Source organism: Magallana gigas, chromosome 9 (genome assembly GCF_963853765.1).
Source record: "Magallana gigas chromosome 9, xbMagGiga1.1, whole genome shotgun sequence".
Lineage (NCBI taxonomy): Eukaryota > Metazoa > Mollusca > Bivalvia > Ostreida > Ostreidae > Magallana > Magallana gigas.
The window spans coordinates 20,151,476-20,176,939 of record NC_088861.1 but is presented as its reverse complement, the minus strand read 5'-3'; the positions used below and the strand labels follow the sequence as shown (position 1 = coordinate 20,176,939).

General features: G+C 32.5%; 1 protein-coding gene and 1 long non-coding RNA gene across 6 annotated transcripts; one reads left to right on the top strand and one right to left on the bottom strand.

Moving 5' to 3' along the window:
* The first annotated feature begins 7,531 nt into the window (after positions 1–7,531).
* On the top strand, positions 7,532–13,081 carry LOC105326565 (uncharacterized). 5 transcript variants are annotated; one of them, XR_010709552.1, is made up of 7 exons: positions 7,532–7,631; positions 9,732–9,858; positions 10,045–10,243; positions 10,696–10,815; positions 11,638–11,785; positions 12,317–12,574; positions 12,700–13,081. It is a non-coding gene; the product is annotated as an uncharacterized lncRNA (long non-coding RNA). The 5 variants fall into 5 exon arrangements; XR_010709550.1 differs by lacking the exon at positions 7,532–7,631 and adding an exon at positions 9,061–9,170; XR_010709551.1 differs by lacking the exon at positions 7,532–7,631 and adding an exon at positions 9,183–9,237.
* A 3,317-nt stretch (positions 13,082–16,398) lies between these two features.
* Positions 16,399–24,154, bottom strand: LOC105326587 (thrombospondin-2). The gene is made up of 5 exons (XM_011426719.4): positions 23,720–24,154; positions 22,188–22,284; positions 21,658–21,834; positions 20,249–20,419; positions 16,399–16,649 (listed from the first exon to the last, which is right to left on the bottom strand). Exons 1-5 carry the CDS (start codon positions 24,032–24,034, stop codon positions 16,474–16,476), a joined length of 936 nt encoding a protein of 311 aa, XP_011425021.3. The 5' UTR covers positions 24,035–24,154; the 3' UTR covers positions 16,399–16,473.
* Between the last annotated feature and the right edge of the window lie 1,310 nt (positions 24,155–25,464).

Sequence of the window (25,464 nt, the reverse complement as noted above, 5' to 3'; positions counted from 1 at the left end):
CATTATGTGGGTGAGTACGAGCCAGATTGTAGCAAAAGGAGAGAAGTTTGCTCCTGACAAGAGTTTTTCATATATTATGCTAAGTGGAAAGTATTTTTATCTATAAAGTATTTTTGCATGGTCCGATAAGACCTTAACCCTTGACCTACAATCTTTATTCAAGACCACTCTGTGAGGGAAATATGAGCTACATGTAGATTAAACAAACGGGAGAGAAGATATGCCCAGGACAAGGATTTCATATATATAATTCTACTATGACTTTAACCATAGACATGAAACATGGTTCATGAAACATGGTTCAAAGTTACTGCTCACCCTTATCCCAAAGGCACTCTGTGGGTGAAGTATAAGCCAGATTGGGAGAAGAGGAGAGAAGATATGCTCCAGACAAGTAATCTCGGACGGACAGACAGACGGACAGACTGATCACTTTAGGGCACCCGCAGAGCGGGTCCATAATAGCATTTTGACAATGCGATCAATACAATCAACCTGCACAGAATCTCTTCTTTGTGACGGTCTCACATTAGTTTATAGACGGTATTTTTGTAAAGTGATACAACCGTAAAACTAAAACAAATCGTGCGACTCTCTTATCATTTCTGGGTTTTTTTATTGCATGAAAAACACATATTAAAGATTTATTCAATTTACATAAACATTAAAAACACAGATTGTTTAATTATTCAGTCAACACCTGCTCGTTTGTGTTATAAAAGGAATAAGGAATCATTCTTAGAGTATTATGAGGTGATAATTTTGGTTGGGGCGTGATCAAATCCAATAAAGCCCGAAGGGCTTTATGATAGATTTGATCACGCCCCGACCGAAATTATCACCTCATAATATTCAAAGAATGATTCCTTATTACTTATATTTATATCATTTTAAACCATCTTACGATTAAATATTTAAATATAAATAAGCAAACCCCGCTGGCGCCTCAATTTGGCTTAATGAGTTATATAGTACAAAATCGACACAGGAAAATATAAATATACGACTTTGAACAACTTTGAAATATTATTGATTTGACATCCTTTTAGCGACTTGCACTGGTTTTGTATGACCATCGTTTGACGTTCGGTCATTGATAAAGGTCAGCGTTAACCACTGTCACGTTTTTAAAAGTTGTACCAGGCATGCATATGAATGTAGAGGAAAAGAAAACCAAATTATATTTTGTTATAAAATCAGGAAATATTAAAACATAGAATATCATATTTACTTATGACATGTCAACAAATTTAGGTTGGAATTTTCTCAGTTAACAAGAAAATCTTCAACTCATTTAATTTTTGTTTTTGTTTTGCAAATGTGTATTATGTTTTTAAAAAAAAAACTATGAAAAATTGAATTGCAAAGTGATTTAAAAAACGTCTTCAGGTATACTACCCCTTCATATTAATTTGACATCTGAATCTTGTTATATCTTGTATAAAACTTGTCTTCTTCAAGCTGTAGGTCAAATTCATTTTTGTAGGAATGAGAACATGTCTTGACCCCGGAACTGGCTATAAAGTGGGATTTTCCTCCTCTATAGCCAAATTCCCCTTCCCCCAGCAGAAGGCATACTACTATTACTTATTAGGTTAGTTACTGACTCACTACGGAAATATATTGGGTTGATCAATCTCATAGATGGCGAGGCGAAAACCTAATAAGTGTTTTGTTTTCCCAAGGACTATCAAGCGACATATTCATTCACAAATAGCGGTGATCTACGCAAAGCAATGTACAAGATGCCTTACATCTCGTCCAGTTAAACTCATTTAAACTCTTAAAAATGATCAATACCACCTTTCAAATACACTTAAAAAATCTTCGCTTCACCCATATTACTTACAATGTTTTGTTGCTATTCAATTTTAAACCTCTGCAGAGATTTGAGCCAATTTCGACGCTGCCATTTTGCTCTGCTCCAGACATAACAATGTGACGTCAATATTCAAAGGGCAACTACTCTAATTTAAAAATAATTCCAAAGGGCAACTACTCTAAATATTTTAAGGACTTACTGAACACGATTTCTGTGTTAAATAATATGATATATCGAGATGAGTAGGTGAGGCGGATGCCAATGACGGCCATATTGCCTAATATAAATCCTCAAAGAACCTACATAGAGATATATGAGGCAATCACGTGCCATGTTTAATCCAATGAAAGTGTGACATTTCAGTCCGAGGGAAAACAAATGTATATAGTAGATTTCCTCCCTTTCTATGCAGTCATAGTTATGGCGAACTACTCACAGCAATTATGCCTCATCTTTATCAAGTTAGAAATTTGATCCCTCTAAGTTTTACGAGCATAACTTGATCTGTGGAAGCGAGAGTTTTCCAAACTGAAAAATGGTTTACCAAAGTAAGAACCCCGGCCTCGTATTATTACATATTAGGTAAACCGGATGGACCCACGGTCACGTGTCCCGTATAAACCAATGAAAGTGTGTCCAAGGGAAAGCAAATAGCAGTAAACAGCGTATAACCCAGAGAAACTACTAAACTCATTACTTAAAGTTTAATTAATTCTCGCTAAAGCTGCTTGGTCGGTTTGATTTTATAACAAATTGTGTTCGATATGAAGCGATGGTTATTCTGAGTACATGTATGTGTATAATAATAGACCTAGCAGTAGTTCTCCCGATCAGTTAAGCCATTATATTTCAATGACGAAATGATGTACATGTACAAAATTTGTTAACAAAACAAAATTTACATAAAGGACACCGCGCTACTTCGCCCCTTTTTAAATTTTGCCCTGATGTCGAGTTGGGTATTGTATATTACTACTTTGATATTCGCCATAAATAAAGGTCATAATGTTTTGGCAAATTAAAGATAAACCTGTTCACTTTATTCCCACTCATCTTTGTGAAGTTTGTTGGGTCCTTCCACCTTTCAGGTGAAAGACCTATTGTATTCCTTTTTTATTATTTTTTTTTCTTTATTTTTTCTCGGGACAGCTTTATATATATATATATATATATATATATATATATATATATATATATATATATATATATATATATATATATATATATATATATATATATATATATCAGGCTTGGGGCGAGTTACATTGTAAAGTAATGCATTACATTATCATAACTTCATGAATTTGGGCATTAAATTACCATTACGATTACTTGATTTTCTTGAAGTAATGCATTACATTACCATTACATGAGTAACGTAATGCATTACCATTACAATTACTTTGTTTTAAAAACCTAAAGCTAATAAAGAGTTTTTGCAAATGTTTCAAATATAAAACACTCTTTAACACATCTGCAGGTTCATGTTCAGTATCAGGTTCAAATGCAATGACTATACAAGAGTCATTCTTTATTTGCTCAATATATAATCATCTTGTGGCATTATGAACACCATATTACATAAGTAAAAGATACTTATACACATTTGGCATGATACAATGTCAGATATGAAATAGAGACACAGAATTACATGCATAACAGAAAACAATTTCCGGAATAATGTTGTGGTTATTAAAAGCTAAATAGAGATATTTCCCCAGATTACACAAATCTTTATAATTTTGGACACTTAACTGTATTAATTTATAAACCGAGGGTTTTTGCTATTTATATTTCTTAATATATTCTAATTGGATTTCCTTATACTAAGGACACTTTAAGACAAAAGATTGCTGTTGCACTTTATGAACTAAGTTTCAAAGGGTTGCATCCTGTTAGTTTGAAAATCTTCCCAGCTATAATAAATAAATGTTTTACAGGAGCAGTGGAAGCTGGGACTGAAATATTGTTTGGCAATCTTTATCTTAGGATATATTAAGCGGAATAAAAATCTTTTATTTTCTATCAGTCCAAACTAATGTACTAATGTAATTAATATGAGAGAGAGAGAGAGAGAGAGAGAGAGAGAGAGAGTAAAATTATTTTCAAATGGGTTATAATATATATTTTGATTTTCATCATGGATGGACAGTGCATTCATTTTGCTTTTAAAGGTGCACGTCTGTTCCTCTATTCTTTTGGGACATAGCAAAAGGAAGGGGATAGGGGTGTTTAGCACTTCTTATAACAATAGATTGTTATGATACTTAGATTATCCTGGGGGCATATAGTGTGTTGTTGACATTCTTTGCTGAAGTGCAAACTAATTGGAGTAAATTGTTTAAATGATTTAAAACTCTTAATAACAACACTCTTAAAAATGTTATTAAATTGTGTAGTTATAGTCCTCCATGAGTTTCATTTTAAATAACTTTTCCTAACTCTCTAACCCTCATATTTATATATGTTCACCTCTGACCAATTTATAATTTATATGTATATTATTTATTGTCCTCATGTACCATATGATTGAAATGGTTTTGAGCGAATAAATGAACTGAACTGAACTGTTATATCTACTAATATTAACATATTTTAAAAGTCTTTTTCAATATTACAACTAAAACATTTTTATCTGAAGAATTATTTCTTTCTTCTTAAAAATAAATTTAATCAATTCAATTTCAGTTATTCATCACATTTTTTAAAGTGAACATGCATAAATAAGCATAGTAATTCAAAGAAATGCGATGTAATGCCAGCATTACACTAGATTTTGGAAAGTAATGAATTACATTACCATTACTTGTAATGCTAAATTTGTGGCATTACACATTACTAGCATTACTTTGTAAACATGTTATGCATTGCAATGCATTACCATTACATTTAGCATTACCCCAAGCCTGATATATATATATATATATATATATATATATATATATATATATATACTAGTATATTGAAACAATTAATTTTTTCTTTACATAAATGACCATTAAAATTATGACAGCAAATGGCTCTTTGCGTGATAACTTCTAAAACTTACAGTTATTGCCCTTTGTGTACAAAATGTTTGATATCGCTACTTCTCTGAAACCATAAGCGATAAAGGTTTGAAACTTTTACTAATGTTTTTAGTTTACTTAGAGGCGTCTTTAATATACATGTATTAATTACTGAAAATCTGATACCCCTTACAGCAGCAGTTGTCCCTGAATAGAAACACGAACAACTTTGAACCATTCATCATACAGACATCGGACTACTTGGAATGTACATGTAAGTATATACCTTGGCCGATCAAAATAAGGTGAATGTCAACGGTCAAGGTCATTCAGAAATCCGAAAATTATTGATTTTCATATCTCTTCTGTAGGGCGGTAAAGATATAAACTTTTTTCATGGATATAGTAGGACTTATTAACTAAAGTCATTTCAAAATATCCCTTTAGTCCCCACCTTATAAATAGTTACATGTAAAGAGTTTATGTGCCTTTTTATGAATTGCTTGTTATCGCTACTTCTCTTAAACCTCAAGAGATAGAAACTTGAAACTTTTATTAACGATTAAGTGTGTTTAAAGGATTTTTAATTTATTCATTACAAAAGTATCTGATGTCTCTTTTATTTTTCTTGAAGTATCGAAAGAGAAGAAAAATTTGGTATTTCCTATCAGTTTTTTTAACACGAGACACTATGCACCAACACCATTTATTAATATGATACACAAAATAATATGAACTATAATATATGTTCAGATGGTTTTGGAGCAACGATGCGCTCTATACTTCCGACGGTTAAATATGGAGAAAAACTTGTGAATTTTTCATGTGTTTGAGATATTGCCCTTTTACGAGACGTCATACAAGAACGATGTTGTTCAACTTTTAAATTGCTGTCACTAACATATTTAGTTTTATATTCTATTAAAATATCAGAATGATATGATGTTTTTTAAAATTTGTGAAAAGGGGGTGGGGGAGTGTAGTCAGATATTGGACCTATTCGCATATATGGTCCTTTCGTTATTTCAGTGACATACATGTACTATCAATTAACATCATTATGCATGATTTATTTGTGATTTATATTCTTGTTACATCATGTAAATTGATTTTACTCATATAGATATGTGTACTATAGCAATAGATTTCCAATGAGTTTCTAACTATTTTCCTGATTGACTGATAGTGGTCCATCGTGATTTATGCCCTGTCAAAACCTATAAAGTAACTTTTACAGACAAATAAAACCGGCAACCAATCTCAAACTGCTTGCTGTTTGTGGTAAATGTTACCGCGTTGACCCTACCGCGTATTGAAGTTCTTAAGATCAGTCTATTGAAAGGTACACAACAGGTAACGATTCTGCGAACAAAACAGTCAACTTACAAACCTATTAACCATAACAAACATTTTATCATTGCAACAAATACATATTATATGAAAAATTGTCAAATAGGTACTTTAAACGATGGAAAACAACGTTTTGATCCAAGACCAAAACTATTCCGTTTCATTTCTTTGGCAACCGGTAGCTAGTTTTCTAGAAGGCCTTAACAGTTATCAAAAACAGTTTAGATGACCGGTTAAGTATAGGAAATTGCAAAATACCTGATAAAACGGACTTACCTGACTTAGACAGAAATTGAACAAATTTGCCGAAGAAAAAACAAAAAGCCAGACCCCCCCCCCTTTCTATTCCCCTCCCACTAAGTTAGTAGAGGGTATCTAGACTCCCAGGACTTCACTGATTTTTGCTTTAAATTATCCTTTTATGAGTATATATATATATATATATATATATATATATATATATATATATATATATATATATATATATATATATATATATATATATATATATATATATGAAGATGGTGCTTTCTAATATGAAGGTGGTGCTTTATTATATGAAGATGGTGCTTTATTATACGAAGATGGTGCTTTTTTATATGAATTTTTAAGATGGTGATTTTTAATGTGATGATGCTTTTTAATGTGATGGTGGTCACTCGGAACTTTATTTTTGAAGACCGAGTAAAACATTTATTATCTCGAAAATTAATAAAGCACCATCTTCATATACATGTAATAAAGCACCATCTTCACATGAAATAACCACAGCATAATATACATGTTTATAAATGCATATATTTAAAAAAAAAAGGATATCTTATTTCCTTATGTTCTTTTATAAGACATTTATCGCATATCTAAGGCAGTAGTTTGAATGAATTTTATTCATGACATGAATTGAATATCGGATGTGGGAATTAAATTTTCGCGGTCGTAATATTTTGACCGCAGGTTTCAATATTCTATGGAGATGGAAGGCGATCTTAAGCAGATTTTAAACCCGTATACAAAATTTTGCGAGGTTAAAACATTGTATGACATCGTAAATTGAATTTTATGATTTAACGAAACGTCTTAAAATATAGAATCAAGGTTTGTTCAAATATCCTTAAGTTTTTTCTACATGCAAAACCAAAAGCTGGACGGAAGCTGATCTGCCCGAAATTCCTTTTCCAATAAAAAAAAATCCTTTATATATCAATTTTCATAGATGCATCATTTTGTGATCAAACTACATGTATTCAATCTAAATTTGTGGTACATGTATAATTCCTCATCGAGTGCGCAGGTATGCTATAAATACCCAGTTATGTAATTTAAAAAATCAACGGGGATTAAGTATTTAAAACGAAATTAATATACACGTGTTGAAAAGTTGCACAAGGTATTCTGCTGGAGACTACTGAATGGCTATTTAACCGTTTTATACTGTCCTTATCAAAATCTTCGTAAGAAAGAAAGTGAGCGCACAAGATTGTAAGTTTGCAGGAATCCTCGACACGAATCAATTAAGATTTAAATGTCTATAACCTCGAAAGGCTATGTACAGGTTTCAACAAAAATATATTATGTTGAGAGTCGAAGTACATGGCTATTCCGGTTATTAAAAAACCCACAAAGCTTTCAAAAAATGGCAATGAGAGGTAAACCGATAACTAGTTGGAAATGTTAATGAAAACATATTTTAATGAAGTTATATTGTGTATATCCTAAAAAACTAGTAATAAGAACAGAATTTTTTTATAGTGTTCATACAGCAGATCTAGAAATCAATAAAAACAAATTAAAATATACCGGTATATTATAATTCAACATCATGTTATAATAACAAACATTTAAAACAAAATAGTTTAATTTTTTTTAAAAATACCACCAGTTGGATTTGAACCCAAAACACTGAATGTATGTATTCACTAAATCCAGGACGAAACCACTGAGCCACGGAGACTTGTCGATATATGCTCTATAAAGAACTGTTTGAAACAACACTGTCATATCAATGGACTTTGTTTTTTATCCTTCAAAAAATAATTTGAAAAAGTACATAATCAGTCATCTCTGGGTCATCTCTCCATCTTTTTTTAAAAAGCGACATTTTTAATGTTGAAATATGTTACCTTTACACGTTTCAAATTTGTGGAGAGTAGACCCAGAGACAACAAAATCATTTAAAAACAGTTGTAAATAAGTAGGATTTTGCATGAATTGCATCGTGTTGCTTTATTTAGACCCATATTATAATAAAACCTTTTGCATTTCAAATATTTTTCCACTCATTCCACATCCAACAGAAACCAGATAACGGTTATAATTCGAAAAATATTCAAAATCAATTGATGAAATTTTCACTCTCCTTGTGCGCCCAGATTCCTGCCGAATCTACATCTTAAGCGCCCACATTCTTTGTTTTAAATTAAATGTATACTTGATCATTTTCGTCAAAGAGTGATATGTCAAAGACGAAATATCAAATGTTTTCTATCTGATGATTTCAACTGTTATTCACCAATAGTTCTGTGCATTTACAAGGAAAATCAACGACAAAAAGTGATGGATATGGGAACTTAAAATAGACTGTAGTTTATAATTTGGCGAGTTATATCTAATTCCCTAGGTACTGGTCGAATCGTAAATCATATCAAACAACATGAACAAGGGTGTAAAATTTAATCAACATTCATTTTTAGTAATTCAAAATAAAGAACTTGTTTATGATGCTTGTATGTACATGTAGATGAAGGCTTTAGTATTTTCGTAAGCATATATAAAAGTAAGTAGTCGAAAAGATCTCTGATGGATATTATAAATAATCATGTCAGAACAGGAATTAAAATCAAATTTGGCATTTAATCAATAAAGGCTTAATAATCTATGGACTCAGACCAGGAAGTAAACGACACTTCCGTGTCGAGAAAAGATCTCTGAACTAGATTAAATTTTACATGAAGGTAAAACACCACTGTAAAAATATGCACGTGAATAAACAGGTAAGTTTTAGAGTTTGTCTAATACTGTGCATACAGTTGAGGAACGAGGATCAATCTTTAATATGAGGTGATCAAATACAGTCCATGGTGATCAAATCAAATAAAGCCATTCGGACTTTATGATAGATTAGGTCACATCAACCGTATTTGAAAACTTAATGATTCCTTATTGCTTATATTTATTTAATTTGCAGCTATTGTCCAATTAAATATTGAAATAGTAATTGTAAAAAATGAATTGCAAAATCGATTCGTAGTGTTTTTATCCAAAGAAACAGGAATTGGAACATTTATTGATAAAGGGGAAAACTTGTGAAATAGACCTACCCCATGCACAATTATTATATTGTGTATGATTTACATGTAGCCTGGCACACGTAAAGCATTTGTCTGCAATTTCGAGTTGATTCAATTATAAATTTTTATCAATTCAAACAGGTAAAAGAACAGGCAAACTTTTATATCCCTTCTATGGTTGATGATATTCTTAATGTAAAAACTAATTTTATTAATGAAAAAATGTTGATGATTTAAAAAGTTTTCAATATATTTCTTTTACAGCTAGAAACGTTTCGTGATGTTTCATCGGACAGCGCGTTTTGCGATGTTTCATCGGACAGCAAGCAATGTCGTCCTTTTGTTGGTTCTCTCAGTTAGCATATGGACAAGATCGTCTCTCTGTGTAAAGGTAAAATAATTCTACAAATATAATTAACATTATAATATACGTAAGGACATTATCATAATGGACTTATACAATGTATAATTATGCATTTTTTCAAAAATGAAAAGTTGTTGCTTCCCCATTTTGCCTCATATATAATTTAACAAATCACATTTATTGACATAAACATGTAATTAACTTTTAAAACAGGAACTAAGCATCAATGAACATGTCAAAGAAGTCAAACAATGTCCGTTTACAAAGAATGGGTGGATCAAGGCAGCAGAAAAGAAAAACTGTACAGGTTATTCAGATCAAGGGAACAACAAACCATATGTATACCATTGTGTCATCAACGAATGGGCCAACGCGACAGTTGAAGTTTGTGCCGAGAAAAAACTAATAATCTGTAAGTCAATGTGTCAACAGTCTTCTTCTATATATTTATGTAGAATATTTAGGTACATTTAGAATATTTAGATAGCATACATTTATTTATTAGTAACCAAATTCGATGTCACATATCTAATTAGTTCAATTATCCTCAAGTGTGGCAACAAATACATGTAGTAACTGCGCATGCAATAATATAAAATAAACTGTTCAACTGTTCAACGACAATAGGAGACTTAAAAATGAAATGCTGTATACAGGGTTATTTTTGCCCCGTGTTATTTTCGCCCTTCTACACTTGCGAATAGCTTCGCCAAGTCTTGAAATCGCCCAGATACAGTTGTGTTAAAAGAGATGTAATTTGAGACATTTAAATTCGCCCAGTCTGACAACGAGTGCGAATTTTAACTGCTTACGAGGATTGATGCTTTAATTTTTAAAGGACGGTAATTTTAAATCCCGTTGCAGTACAAAAATGCCCGGAATACAACGTTGAAGCAAAAAAAATTCAAGGCAGTGCCATGAGATCATGTAAAACAACTAATCCCCCGTGTCCACGCGTGTACAACTCTACAGATGCCTACAAGTGTAAGTAGAAAAGCAGGGGCGGATCCAGGATTTCAAGTCGAAGGGGGCGCCAATTAATTTTAGGAAAGGGTAAGGTGGCCCCAGTGGGTTCAGGGCAAAGCCCTGGTGGGGCTTAAGGGGAAAAGCCCCAGGAAGCTGTTGGATTTGTGTAGGGAAAAAATGTTGCTTTAAAATCTAGACTTTTGTGATATTTTTCTCATGATTATACTTAAAATCCGATTTATCAAAACTCTGCTTAGAAAACATTTCCTTGTAAATGAGGGCCCAGGGAGCATAGACCGGGAAGCTCCTGGATTCTAGAGATTTTGTTGGATGAAAATAATTTTTTCATATAAAGACTTTAGTGTTATGTTTAAATTTTTTCTAGTGATTATACTTAAAAGTAATTTTGTTATTTACAATTTTCAAAAATTTGTAGATTTAATATCTGCAGAAATCCCATTAAAATCCTCTGTCTTAATTGCAAAAATATTACGGAAGAGTCAGTTAAACCCTAGCTAGGATAACCTAGCTAGAAGTGGGTGACTTATCACATTTGAACCCGAGTAGAGTGTACTAGAAACTAAAATGTGCTCTCACAAGCTAAACATTTTTTATTTGCTAGAAGAATAGGATTAAACTTAATGTTGACAACTTTTTTTTCGGGCGGGGGGGGGGGGGGGGGGCTTGGTGCGCTTTTCAAGGTTAATTCTGCAAAACTTTTTTAATCTTCTACAATAGCAAATTAAACATGTGACATAGTATTATATTGTGCATAATTTGTTTGATTATGGAGAAAAATACATTAATTTTGCATACTAACTCATCTTCTTTTATCTGTAGATAAGAGTTGTTATAATTTCCGGATCGATTCGGAAAATAAACAAAATTGGTCAAGTGAATCAAATTCGACACGGCCACTGTTGATTTTACAAAACAATCCAGTTGAAGCTGGTAGCGAATTTTGGGAAATGATTTTTCCTCTTTCAATGTAAGTTTGAGTGTTTTAAGGCAAGTTCTGTTAAAGCAACATGTCAATAAGATAATGTATACAGACAAAGTGCTGGCATTTAAAAGGATGATCAATGTACAGCTATTTACGTGGCGGTATAACCCTTCGGCATTATACATGTATATAAAACGTTTTAATTAATAAATAAAACTGATACCAATACCAAGACATGTAAATGACATACATTGTGACGACTTAGGAGACACCGTGGGTTTGTATAAACATAGAGGTGCACAATTTACAGAGAGAAGAAACAACACAACATTTCAAAACCAGATCCGTCATTTTGGTTAATACAAAAATGACAATTTGGTGAATATTTCGTCAAATATCCGCAGCATGTGATTTAATTCGTTTAATTTTATTCTGTTCATCAATTTGAAAAGCTGTGGGGGTTTTTTATTTGATAAATATCTAATTAATCAAATTATAACATTTGGTTCAATATTTAATCTTCATTCAGTTATCATTCGAGATTTCCAAGTTTTTTCTTCTTTAATCTACTTACAGAGGAGTTGTAGTATTTATTGTGCTGGTGATTTCCCTTTTGGCTTTTGTCGTACACCTCCGAAGAATAAAAAACTTGTATACAGATGCACAAACATGTACGTTTTTTACCATACCTTATATGGATCAGCACAAGAACTTTATCGTTTATAGAATGTACATGTAGATATAAACATGTATTGTAATGATTGGGTTTTACAGATGATTCCGAAGAAGTGTCAACACTTGTAAACCATGTGCAAAATTCAAATTTGAAATGAGGTAAGTGCATTGCAAATGCTTTTGAATTAATTGAATACTTAACTGCCACATTTTTTTTAAAAGTATGTTTTATTAAAATTTTTAAAAGGGTATTTGTTACCTCTATCACCTTCGCTTTTGTTTAGGGCGAAAAATATACGTGGTGTGGACTGGAGATACAAGCTTGGTGAAACTAAAACGGCACTTGTCAATCAAAAATTCATCGTAGTTTGTAAAGCAAATTAAAAATATTTATTATCATTCTGTTTATCTATCATATTCATTATGTTTTCATTATACTTTCCATTTCTGATGCTAGAAGCTGCAAGTATAAATGGTCATGATCCTTTGTCTTGTGTGTGTTGTATTATTTACAGTCAGTCTTATGTGTTCTAGTATTGGTTCATGTAATAGGTCACTTTGCCAATTCATTTGATAGATTTGCGATATTTTTTTTAAAGATAAGGTGCTTGTTATATATGCATTGTCAATAAAAGAAAAAAATGCACCAATGCATAGATATTTGAACAGCTTGGTCTTCCTTTATCTAGATTTAAATACAGGTGGGATTTTATGAGGGGAAGCACTCATAAAAATCTCACTGTGTACGTGTTAACATACATGTATTGCTTTGTTATGTCATTGCATCAGTCCTCATACATGTAGTTCGTTTAGGTATACCTTTGAAACAATTACAAAAGAAATCATTGAAACATTTGAATTCCTCCATTTAATGGTTGTGATATGCTAACTGTTATTGTAATTGATAAAGTGATGACACATTCTACGATACCCGAGATACTTGGAGATCTAAAACTACCAGGATGTTAATTGTCATTGGCTGTATACAATATTTGTGTGTATCTTACGTCACATTTTAAATCCCCTCTTAGGATTTTTTTTTTAAATTAAGATCTTTAATTGTTCGTTATAGATATATAAACACAGAACTGAACAAAGTTCAACCTATTTACGGTAAAATTGGAAGAACCGTTTTGTATACGCAAGAAATAACTACATGTAGAAACTTACTGCGCAAAATGACTACGAGCGTGTCATTGTAAGGACAATGTTGGCACATGCATTGATCAGCAAATGCGTTAAACAGAATTTACTTTGTCAGGGTTTTTGTTTTCAGAGACTTTTCCAAATTCTTAAAGTATTCTGGAAATAAAGCCATGTTTTGCGCGTATTAATTTTCATTTTTTTCAACATCATTTAGATTTCCATATTTTTAAAGTGCTTAGCCATGATTCATTTTTTTTTACTAAAAATTAATATAGAAATTAAGGGGTAATACATTTCCTGCATTACCTGCATATTTCTTCGACGCGGAAGCTCGGGATATTGGAGCTGTCTCGGGGGACAATTTCCTTGCTACTGTTAATTGGTTTTTAATAATACCAAAGAACACTTTATACACTATGTCATCGATATAGAATATACTCTCTCTCTCTCTCTCTCTCTCTCTCTCTCTCTCTCTCTCTCTCTCTCTCTCTCTCTCTCTCTCTCCATGTAGTTCGAGTTGAATTTATTGTACCGACTTCGATGTCATAAGAACAGATCTGATTAAACGCGAGAGAAGAAGTGAGAAGTTTTCATGACTTTTCACGAAAGGCATATACACTAACAATATTTCACGGTTAACATTTTATACTTAGTAAATCGGGTTTATTCGTCGTAATTTCACTTTCAAAGTATACACAAATGTAAAATAAGCATCTGTTTGAACAAAAATTATAAAGTACGATGCAATGTTTGCTTTTCTTTTAAAAGAATCAATGACGATTGACTTTCCGCTTATACACGCAAACCTAAAATAGATTGTTCAAATAATTTTTTTTATTCATAGGCTGGATCAAACGCTGGAAAATGCATTTAAATTTTCTATCGTAAATAGCGCTCCATTAAAAATTAGTTCTAAAAAGTAGCATTGATAAGAATTACTTTCTCGCCACTGAGACAACGATAATTTGTGAAGAGTTTTCTGTGATGATAATGGATGTAATTACGAGTACAGGGTCCGAATGTATTATCTTTTATAAGAGTTTAACATAACTTCTTAATGAAAAGAGGCCCATGCGCCACATCGCTCATCTGAACAACAGTTCCTTGTAACATTCTATTTCGTAGCATATGCTATTTCTGTTTTAAACTTTGGACCCCTTTCTGGAGCCCCAGTAGTTGTCCTGGGTTTATTGTCAACTTGGCTTTAACAATTTAGAATTTTCACTACCTGAGGATCCTTGCATAGTTATCTCACAAACTGTAGTTCTCGAGAAGAAAATTTTTAGACACCCTCCATTTATATTTCTGTGTTAAACTTTGAACCCCTCTTAGGGCCCCAGTATTAGTCCGATGGTCACAGCTTTATTAATTTACAATCTTCATTATTTAAGAATGCTTGCATAGTAATCTCACAAACTGTGACATTGTAGTTCTCATTAAGAAGAAGTTATAAAGGTTTCCTGTATATTTCTTTGTAAAACCTTGAACCTCACTAAGTGCCCAAGTATTAATCCAGGGGTCACGACTTTAACATTTTAGAATCTACAATTATAGCCAATAATGTATGCATTGTAGCTCTTGAAAAGAAGAGTTTAAACATTTTTCTTAATATACGTGTTAAACGTTGAACCCCGTCTGGGGCCCTATTTTTTGTGCAGTGGTTCTTGAGAAGTTTTTTAAACATTTTTCTTACGTATTTCTTTGTTAAACTTTAAACCCCGCCTGGGGCCCCAGTTTTAGTCTGGGCGTCACGATTTTTACAATTTAGAATCTTCACTATATGTACATGTACAAGCTTTTGTGTAAATATTGACATTTCTGGTGCAGTGGTTCTTGAGAAGAAATTTTTTAAAGACATGCACCCTATTGTCAAGTTTGGTTAAATTTGGTCCAGTGGTTTTAGAAAAGAATGTAATTAAAAATGTTAAAAGTTAACGACGGACTGACTACCGACGGACAACGGATGATAAAAAAGCTCACTCGAACCTTCGGTTCAGGTGAGCTAATAAATACCTTAAAAGGATAAAAACCAGAAAATTTCGTATTATTTAGGTTTTTAAGAACTACCTAATATCTTTTATGAAATAAATAGCATTTTCCTCTTTTTTACTGTAGTGGATATATTACAATATTACATTATTACATGTAACAATGATTGCGATAAAAATAATCCGTTCTCTCAATTTTGCTTCAACTGTCCTTGATTTCACTTTTTTCGGTAAAAGAAATCACAGATACAAGTACAATGTAGGATGCCCTCCTAGTTTCACCAATGTACCGGTATTTATCGTTTCGAATATTGTGAAAGTAATGAAAATAACCCGACAATGGTTTTTTACAACAAGTATATTCGTAAGAAAACTCCAGCACATACGATCAGGTTTATACATGTATATACATACATTAAATTTTTTCCTTTTTTTTTACCATGATAATAGATAAACAAATAGAAACACGCAAGGTAGAAAATAGGAAAATATTTTGGGAAAAATTTGATATTTCAAATGAACATTACCATACTATTATGAACATACGACGTAAATAGTTTCGTTGATTTAATTAATGGATAAATTGCCATCAAAAGTTGCATCAAATGTTGTATTTAAATACAAATAGCTTTATTTATTTTTATTGGATAGCTCTTTCAGCAATGTATTCGTTTGAACACATTCATCTGGACTCAAAATTTTACTTGCATTTATTTACAGTTAATCGTGCAACAGTTTGTAATGGGTAATGGACAATGAGATAACGAACTGATAATCAATATTGTAAAACATAAATCTTTAAACGATTGGAAAATTATTTTTTAACGCCATGTACATGTAGTTAGAATCAAAGTTGATATTATCAGTCGTCTCAACAAATCCAAAACAATATACATCAGGACAAGATGCAGTTTATAGACGCTGTCAGCCTGGGATACAACCGCTTATAAAGCAGCCTTTATTTTCGGTACTGTCTCCTGCACACTGTAGGCCTCCGTACATCGGGGTAGGGTTGTTACAACTTCTGCTCCTGGTAGCATGGACGGGATTAAGACACGTGCACTCGGACCATTGACTCCACAAACTCCATCTACCGTCAACTACAACCAAACAAGCCTGTTATGTACAGTAGACAACAATAGCTCTATAGAATCATTAATAACGCCAACATGTACATAAACATGTGTATTGCTATCCCTGTGTCATGTTGTAAATTTTGAATTTACCGGGTGGGTGTAAATACAAAATTTACAACATGACACCTGACTGAGATGCTTAGGAAAAGAATGTGACATGTTGACTAGCTCTTTTTTTGTCAAAGAGTTAGTTAAATGTTTCAGAGGAAGTGTTGATATAGTTTTTAATGTAATATTGATATTAAATTCACTTACTCAAAACAGGTATTTTTTGTCGCCCCTTTACGTTTTTGAGTTGAGTTGAACATTATACATATATTACATGGCTTCGAGGGCGACATACCAGAATATTTGCCCCGAGGTGACAGGAAAGCCCTGGAGTGTTATGTCGCCCGATGCCGAAGGCAGAGGGCGACATAACACTCCAGGGCTTTCCTGTCACCGAGGGACAAATATTCTGGTATTGTCGCCCGAGAAGACATGTAATATATGTTATATAACATTTTTAAACAAATCAAACTCGGGTTATCAACAAATTTATTTACATGTAATTCACAAGGCAGAGGTAAATGTTTTTAAAACACCTACGCTTGAGTTTATCACTTTTGTCGTATTTGCCGAATTTTTTTCATCAATTAAACTATCGAGTTCATCTGAATTTAGATGAACAAACCGCAGACGTTGGCCTGACATGTTTAAAATTCGCGGATCTGTTTACGTTTGCTTAGCAACTGGCTCGTTGAATTTTGAACCCGACGTAATTAATATGCAGAATTCTTGCACGCGATGGTGATATTACAGTTTCGGGAGGGCAATATAACTATTTCCTGTGAAATATAACTGTTTCCGGGAGGGCAATATAACTGTTTCCGGTGTGATTCAGCAATTTTCAGGGCATAGTAATAAAATTATCTCATTTGTGACATAACGAGAAAACTTATTCAAAAATGGTATATATTTTATTGACTAATGCCAAAAGGATTGGACACAAGTTCCAAAAACTTAGAATGTCCTTCCTTGTACATAATATATTACAGTGCCATACAATGCCAGTTAACATTGATAACAGTTATAGAACATGTAATGAAATACAAATAAATCATTAGTTTTAAATCTAGAATTAGAATTAGGATGGATAAGAGAGTTATGCAAATAATTTAAAAAAACTTAGATAAATCTACCACACTTTTGTATAAATGTATGAACTTCTTTAAATATTTTTATGTTTTCATCATAAGATAAAGTTTTGTCACCCCAAAGTAACAAATGTACATCAATTATATTCAAAAAGTTCAGTAATAAAATATTATACATAAATGATTGTCTTAATATTACTAAAACCGATTTGGTTTGACTTTTCCGATCGCGTCGCATTCAACTTTTTCAGCTACGTCATACATAAACAATACCCGCACCTTCACCACAGTTTTTTTATTGGTGGATTCAGCTTACCGCTGATTGGCTGCTGGTTAACTGAGACTAAATTATGCACGGACAGAACAACAACATATCAGAGAATGAAAAATTCACATGGGTACTCGTGACTGTCGAAATTGGGCTATTTTTTCGAAAGTGTACACTTGTGATAAAACAATACATACGGTACATAACATATATAGCTGTAGCTCTGTGTATAAATTTTGGGTTAGAAAATATAAAGCTACAGTGCATACAATACTTACATGTACAAAAAAACTTTACGGCAATTTGCCGCCTATAAAAATAACACTATTTTTTAAAAATATTTACATCATACCATACCACATTTTGTGCAAATAATCCATTTAAATAATTCTTCATTTAGTTTACTACTGTTAATAATTGTAGCTTTACCCGCCCCAAACTTTCTCCTATTAAACAACCTTTAACCGTACTCGGAAAGCGGATCAAGAACTGTATTTTTTATGTATGTAAACAAACCAGTGTTCATGTATGGAGCGGGTGATCGGGGGTTCAGAGACAGGTAAAATAAAGAAATCTGCAGTAAATGGTTTGTGGATATTTTAGTATATATATTTACACCGAAAGTGATAGGGCAACAGAAGAGAAACGAATCGGACACTTGCCTATTGAAGACGCACATGTACAAACCTCCTTGCACTCTCCACTTCCGTCTCGTTCTTTCACACCATCGTTCAATACTTTTATTGACTGTCGATTGCCGATCGAAAGGTGTAGAAATCGAGGAATTCATACCTATCACTTTGACTGGCAAGTTAGTAGGTAATACATGTGCATTATACATTTACGGTATATATATACATGAAAAAAACGCTTAGCACATGCAACTTTTAAATATTATATTTTTATAACGCCGTACTCTGGACCGTAGCTTGAGGCTATGGTTTAACGCCCGTTTACACACACAGAGAGAGAGAGAGAGAGAGAGAGAGAGAGAGAGAGAGAGTTTAGCACAGAATTTAAATATACGAGATAGCCGATTTTGAATGAATAATATTGGGGGGAAATAAACTGTTCTGAGAAATCCTTCAGCTCTGGCATTGCATAAGCGTGTACTGATAACTCGGCCTAAAAATAGGAGTTAACCAATCATATAGTTTTCACACCGGCGGCGTGTATAATTTATGCATGACGTAGCTGACAGAAATGATCGTGACGCTATAGGAAAAGTCAAACCAAATCGGTTTTGATAATAATGAATATTTTTTACAAACGAAGAACAAGTGATGTGCATCTTCTAAACTTCCACATGAACACATTGGGATGGCTATTATGTTACACCGATAAAGATCACAATTGAGAACACAATTATGCCTTAATTTCGTATGAATGATATTTAAGAATCTTTTACCAAAAGAAAAATACTTAAGAGGTTTTGTATAATTGCTCTGTAGTGATTTCTTAATAATATTTAACGAAGTAGCTTCCTTGGTATTATTATTCAGACTATTCCACTTACGAATAGTGTCAGGAAAGAATGACTTGTTAAAAGCTTCTAATTACTTTTATTTTGCCCTACTTCACTTCCAAACGGTTTTGCCCCCTTTTTGACTTCGCCCAGACAATGTTGCGTTCATAGAGAGATTATTTGAGATATTGAAATGTGCTCAGTCTTAAATTCGACCAATAGCAACAAAGGTGAATTAAAGGGACGAAAATCAAAACTGGGCGAATATTTTCCTGTATAAAGTGTTTTTAATAATCATCTTAAATTCATTCCAACATTCTTAATGTTATAATTACATTTACTGCTTTTTAAGGAGGCTGGATATGGTAAAAAATAAACCATAAGATCTGCCTCGAACTTTTAGATATGATAATTTGGCCCGAAATTGTTATTTAGCAAAGAAAAAATTCAAAGGTTTTACAATTAAAATTTTGAACATTTTTCTATACATGTATCTTTAAGTGTTTGTTTGTTTTGTCAAAAGAAGGTAGATGTGGCCTTAATGTAACCATGAACATCCAGTCCTTTTAAGTTTATGCATGAAAAAATCATGCAGAGATTAAAATCATGTTTCGTGGAAAAATTCAGATGGATAAATAATAATGGTACACTATTGTTTTCAATGAGGCTTCGTGTATCTATAGATTAAACATACTTGGACAGCCGTCCGTGTTACAGGCCACGGTTTCGTTTGATAATCCCCCGCAATTATTTCCGCCGTAATTTGGTGAGGGGTTATTGCACGACCGTTGACGGGAATGATATCCCCCTCCACACGTGACCGGACACGTTTCCCAGGCACTCCATCCACCCCAGCCACCATGAACTTAAAACAAAAACAAAACAAAAACATTAACATGGACGATCTATCTATTCAAGTATAGATATATAATAATAGTTTATTTCCAATTTTGGGCCAAGAGGGCATACAAGATTACAGATATTAGATAGAAATGCCTTAAAGATAGATTCTACATATAAAAATAGTCCATATATATATATATATATATATATAAACTATACCATGAAAAACAACCCACAAAACAGCAGCACACATTGACTCTTTAGTGCAAATGTACTTGTAGGTATGGATTATACTAATATCTCTTCCCAAGACAAAAACTGTTAGACTTTATGGCGGTTAATTAAGCATGGCAATTTCACATTCAAGCTTTGGTCTTCTTTTCAATAAATCAGGCTAAACCAATAACGTTGTGTAACAGTCTGTAGATGTTTACCTGGGGGCCTCGGTTCTCTCTGGAAATTTTTGATGTTAACATTTAAATGCACATAATTTACTCTACTATAATAATACAATGAACTCCAATGTAATCATTTTTTTTTTAAATCTGCAATTTCAGTTATCCATTTTTGGCAATATATACCGGTCCAACTAGCTAGATTGTAGTAAAAAACAAGACCGGTGAATTAATCAAAGTTCTTTCATCATTGAGTTCCTTTTGCTAGAAAAAGATAGCTGAGGCATGCGTATGTATATAGCTCTCAGTGGACGTTGAAAGCTTTAATCGATTTAAAAGTTTAGTTTGACTTTTAAATAGGAATTACACGAAAAGAATAATTCGTTTCATTTAACGATTTAGCTGATAATCCAGTAAATCAACAAATGACGTCACCTTCAGTTTTGATTTTTCCCACCCTGAAGATGAGGATTTAAAATATTGTCTCACAATGCAAAGTTCGCTCACATTGAACTTAATTTTAATTGAGACAATTTCCCGATTGTTAATGCATCATCAAAAAATTGAGATTGAACCAGGAGGTGTTTATTTGTCGTAGCACAAATTGATTAGTATGTCGTAGCACAAATTGATAAGTATGATCCATATCTTAACCCAGTTGTGCATGTTTACACAGAAAATGTACACACGTGAATATTCAATGAGATCTTTACTTTGAAATATCAAACATTTAGTATACACAATTCCAGAACCACCACCCCCCCCCCCCCAAATAAAAAATATCTTTTACATTTACGAAAAGTTTTTACCCGGAAGTTCACATCAGTCAGTTGACTTAATACAAAAAAAAAAATAATGTTGTTACCTGGAGGGTAACATATGTAGCTCATGGCCGACCAGGTTCCTCCAGGTGGACAGGTAATCTTGTTTACTGGTCCTACTCCTGTGTATCCACTGTTACAGACATAGGTAGCAGTTATTGGTGAAAACGTCCGCACACTCAAGTGTCCATTAGTTAAAGAAGGGTAGGGCTCTGAACATTCTGAAATGTATTGGAAAAAAACTTAACTGAATAATAGAGTCGAATATGAAATCTACTAGTCTTAAAAAATAGGAGTCGATCAAATGCATTCCTTGATTAAAAAATGATCAATTTCGTAATCGGGTGCTACTTAGTACTTAAAATTCGATGTTCAACGTTACAAAGTAAGATTGCCAGTCTGAGATTATATTACAAGATAAGAATGCAGTTTTTATGCAAATATTTTTGATAATCAAAAACAATAAACTTAAGGTCTTTTGACGTAATGTTCAGTTTCATGTTAATAATAAGAGTTTTCAAAAGGAAATGTAATTAAACATATGTGATGCAATCAACATTTTTGCAACCCTCACCTGTTTCAATACAGACGCTGTTTTGGAAAAGTGTAGAAATGCAGGTGGAGTAATGATTACAAGAGCTGAGACCACATTTTTTATCTCTTCGATCAGCCTGAAACGCAAACACGAATATTAAGTCACAATATGATCAATGCAACCATACATGTACCTAGTACTTGTAATAGATATCTGCTTTTATTGTTAGATGATTGCTATAATGATCAGTAAAGGACTATATATGATAAGGGCCTAAAATGGCCCCATAAAATGAACATCATCATTTTACTATCATTCTTTGTTTTCTTAGTACAGATATGTATGTGATGTGTTTACATAATATTCATTTTGGTTCAAGTGCCCACAATTTAGAAATATGACATTGTAAAGACAACCTTTTCCCGCCAATTTTGCATTTTTAGCGTAAAACAGCTTGTTTTCAAGCAGTTTTTCCTTCCGAAAACATAGAGCGCATTCTTGAACAAATAAAATATTTTAATCAGAGATGTATCTAGCCAAGACTAATAAGTGACAAAAAAATGTTCCTTGTTCAAGCATGCGCTCTACATTTCCCATTCGTAAATAGATAAGAAAAATGTCAATTTTTGGTTGATTTTGATTGAATTATAGAAATGGCGTCACTTCTGACGTCATATACTGCCAGTAAATGCAAATAAATCAAATAAATAGATGAAAAATATATTTTATATCAACTCTTCTAAAAAATTAGTTAACATTTTACGGTACCCGAAACACTTAAAAAATGGCGAATTATGGGGGCCAAATTTAACTCTTATCATATATAGTTCTTTAAATTGCAAAAAATAATTTATCTTTATTTAAAAATTTTTGATATAAATCCGCATTAATGCAAGATGACATTGAACCGCAGCTTTAAGTTGAGTTCTTGTACAATGTAATCCGTTGCCAGATTTAGTTTAAATTTGACAAAAAGTAAGAGATGGTACATGTAGGTTGCGTTAAATGAAAACATGAATTGAGTCCATTGCAAATACCTGTAACCGTTTCGAGATTTTGTTAAAAATTTGACAAAGAAGTAAGAGAAATGGTAGGTTGTATTAAATGAAAATAAGTATTAAAACAACATTCCCGTAACATGATGTATGGATAATATTTTTTTCCCTACAAACGAAAATGGTTTCCAATATAAATATTTGTATGCTTAATTTGACCCCCCCTCCGAAACCCTGTTTAAGGTAAATGGATCATGGTTTCAACAAATACAAAATTAGATCGTGATTTTTTCATGTTTAGCAGGCTTCATGGTCAGTAAATCAACATTCTTAACTTTAAGATTTTAAAGACAACCCACTCTGCCACTACAAAAAATTTCTTTACAAAACTTTTCGAAAAAAAAAATGTTTAAAAAAAAAATAATACTGGTTTTCGCCCTTTTATGCTTTTTCAAAAACTTAATTATGCATTGCAAATCGATTTTGAAGAAAAAATCAGAAGTTTAAATACGTTGATTAAGATGAGTTAATATAATTTAAAAAAAAAAAAGAATTGAATACTATGAAATAACTCACTATTGCTTCCAATTCGACGTGAACAAAATTGGAGTTGGATTCAAAAGGCGTATCCTCAGTTTTCTTCTGATTAAGTAACTCACAATAGTTATTTTTCCGATGATAATTTACAGATAGACAATCACCGTGAGCTTGGCATTTCTCATAACAATCGTTTGGTCCGATTTCGTGGTAAAAGTTGATGGGGAATACATCAAGTTTTCCTTCTTTGTCAGAAACATACCGACCGAATTGACATTCTGGTGTACTCTTATAAACTGGGTATGTAAAACACAACAGGATAGCAATAAAGCAAGGCTCAATATTAAACGACATCACGTTTGGAAAAAACTAATACAAGATTTCTACGATGAATTTATGAACACGTTAACTTTCTATCTCTGATTTTCAATCTGATTTCCCCCGTTTTGAGTTGTGTTGAATAGGAATAACGTTAACCTTTTATGACCAAAAAAAAAATGTATAATACGTGTCATTTAAACAACTAATGAAATCAATATTGACATATTGATGCTCTTAAATGGAAAAGATAGAATCATCTTAATTAGTTTAAACAATATTTATTGATATTTTCCAATAGCAGGTACATGTACTTGGCATAAAGTACAATAAGATTGGGAAATAAGCCAAAAGGCTTATACAAATCCCTCTCTTCTGTGGAACATATAAAGTTTCAGGGCGCTGCACTCTAATCTTAACTGGGAATGTAGAATTTGTCCATTTCTGGATCCAAGATTATAATAATCGGGAACGATTTAAATATTTTTTAAAATTGTTTAAAGAAGGGTTGTTTTGTATTGCATTAGGTAGTGTATTCCAGAGCCTTAACGTACTTGGAAAGAATGACTCATAATATAGCTTTGTTCGTGCGAAAATTTCTCGTATGGAATTATTACTTCTGGTATTATGCGTTCCATCTTTAGAAGTTTGAATCATCTTAATGGGTTTTATTGCTTTATTTTATCCCATTCATTGAAGACAATGACATTGATGCCAGGTTACTTCATTTAGTGTCATAGCAAACAAATGTGTATGAAGTTGATTAGTAAATTAATTAATTTACTAATTTATTAATTTAATTAATTAGCAAATTACGATTTTTTCTGGACACACTCAGAATGCTGAAAAAAGTGGCGCAAAAATACTCTACAAAACATTTCTAGCTAGCTAGTTTTTAGCTTCAGGATGGATGCAGGGGTGTATATATATTGATCGATGGATGAATGTATGTAAAGACAAACTAATCGATTTATTGATTGAATTTGACCATTTCTGGTTAAGAAATGTTATCACTTAAATCATTCTTAAATTGCAATCCGTTTGTCTAAATGTATTCATTATGATGGTGTCCTGTTCTTGCGGGGGGGGGGGGGGGGGGTTTCAAAGCAAAAAGCATATTTTTCAAAAGAATCAACACTTCAATCTTAAAACGATCAAAAATAAAATTGAATAAGCCAATGAATACGTAATCGTTGGTAACCTTTTTTTCGAGTACCATGAGATTTGATGGTATAAGCAAAGCGAGGGGCCAAATCAAATGGCGAGGGACACTTTGCACATGTTTCACAGGAGAAAGTAGGTCTTTGAGATTCTCTCTGACTTCCCTTGTTCGTATTTGTCTGTTATCTTTAGCATATGATTATCTTATTAATTAAAAGTATGGTAATTTTCCTTCTGTTACTAGTAATTTCAGTAATAGTGATTACAAAAATACTCCCCTCTGGTAAATTTACCTGCAGCTATAT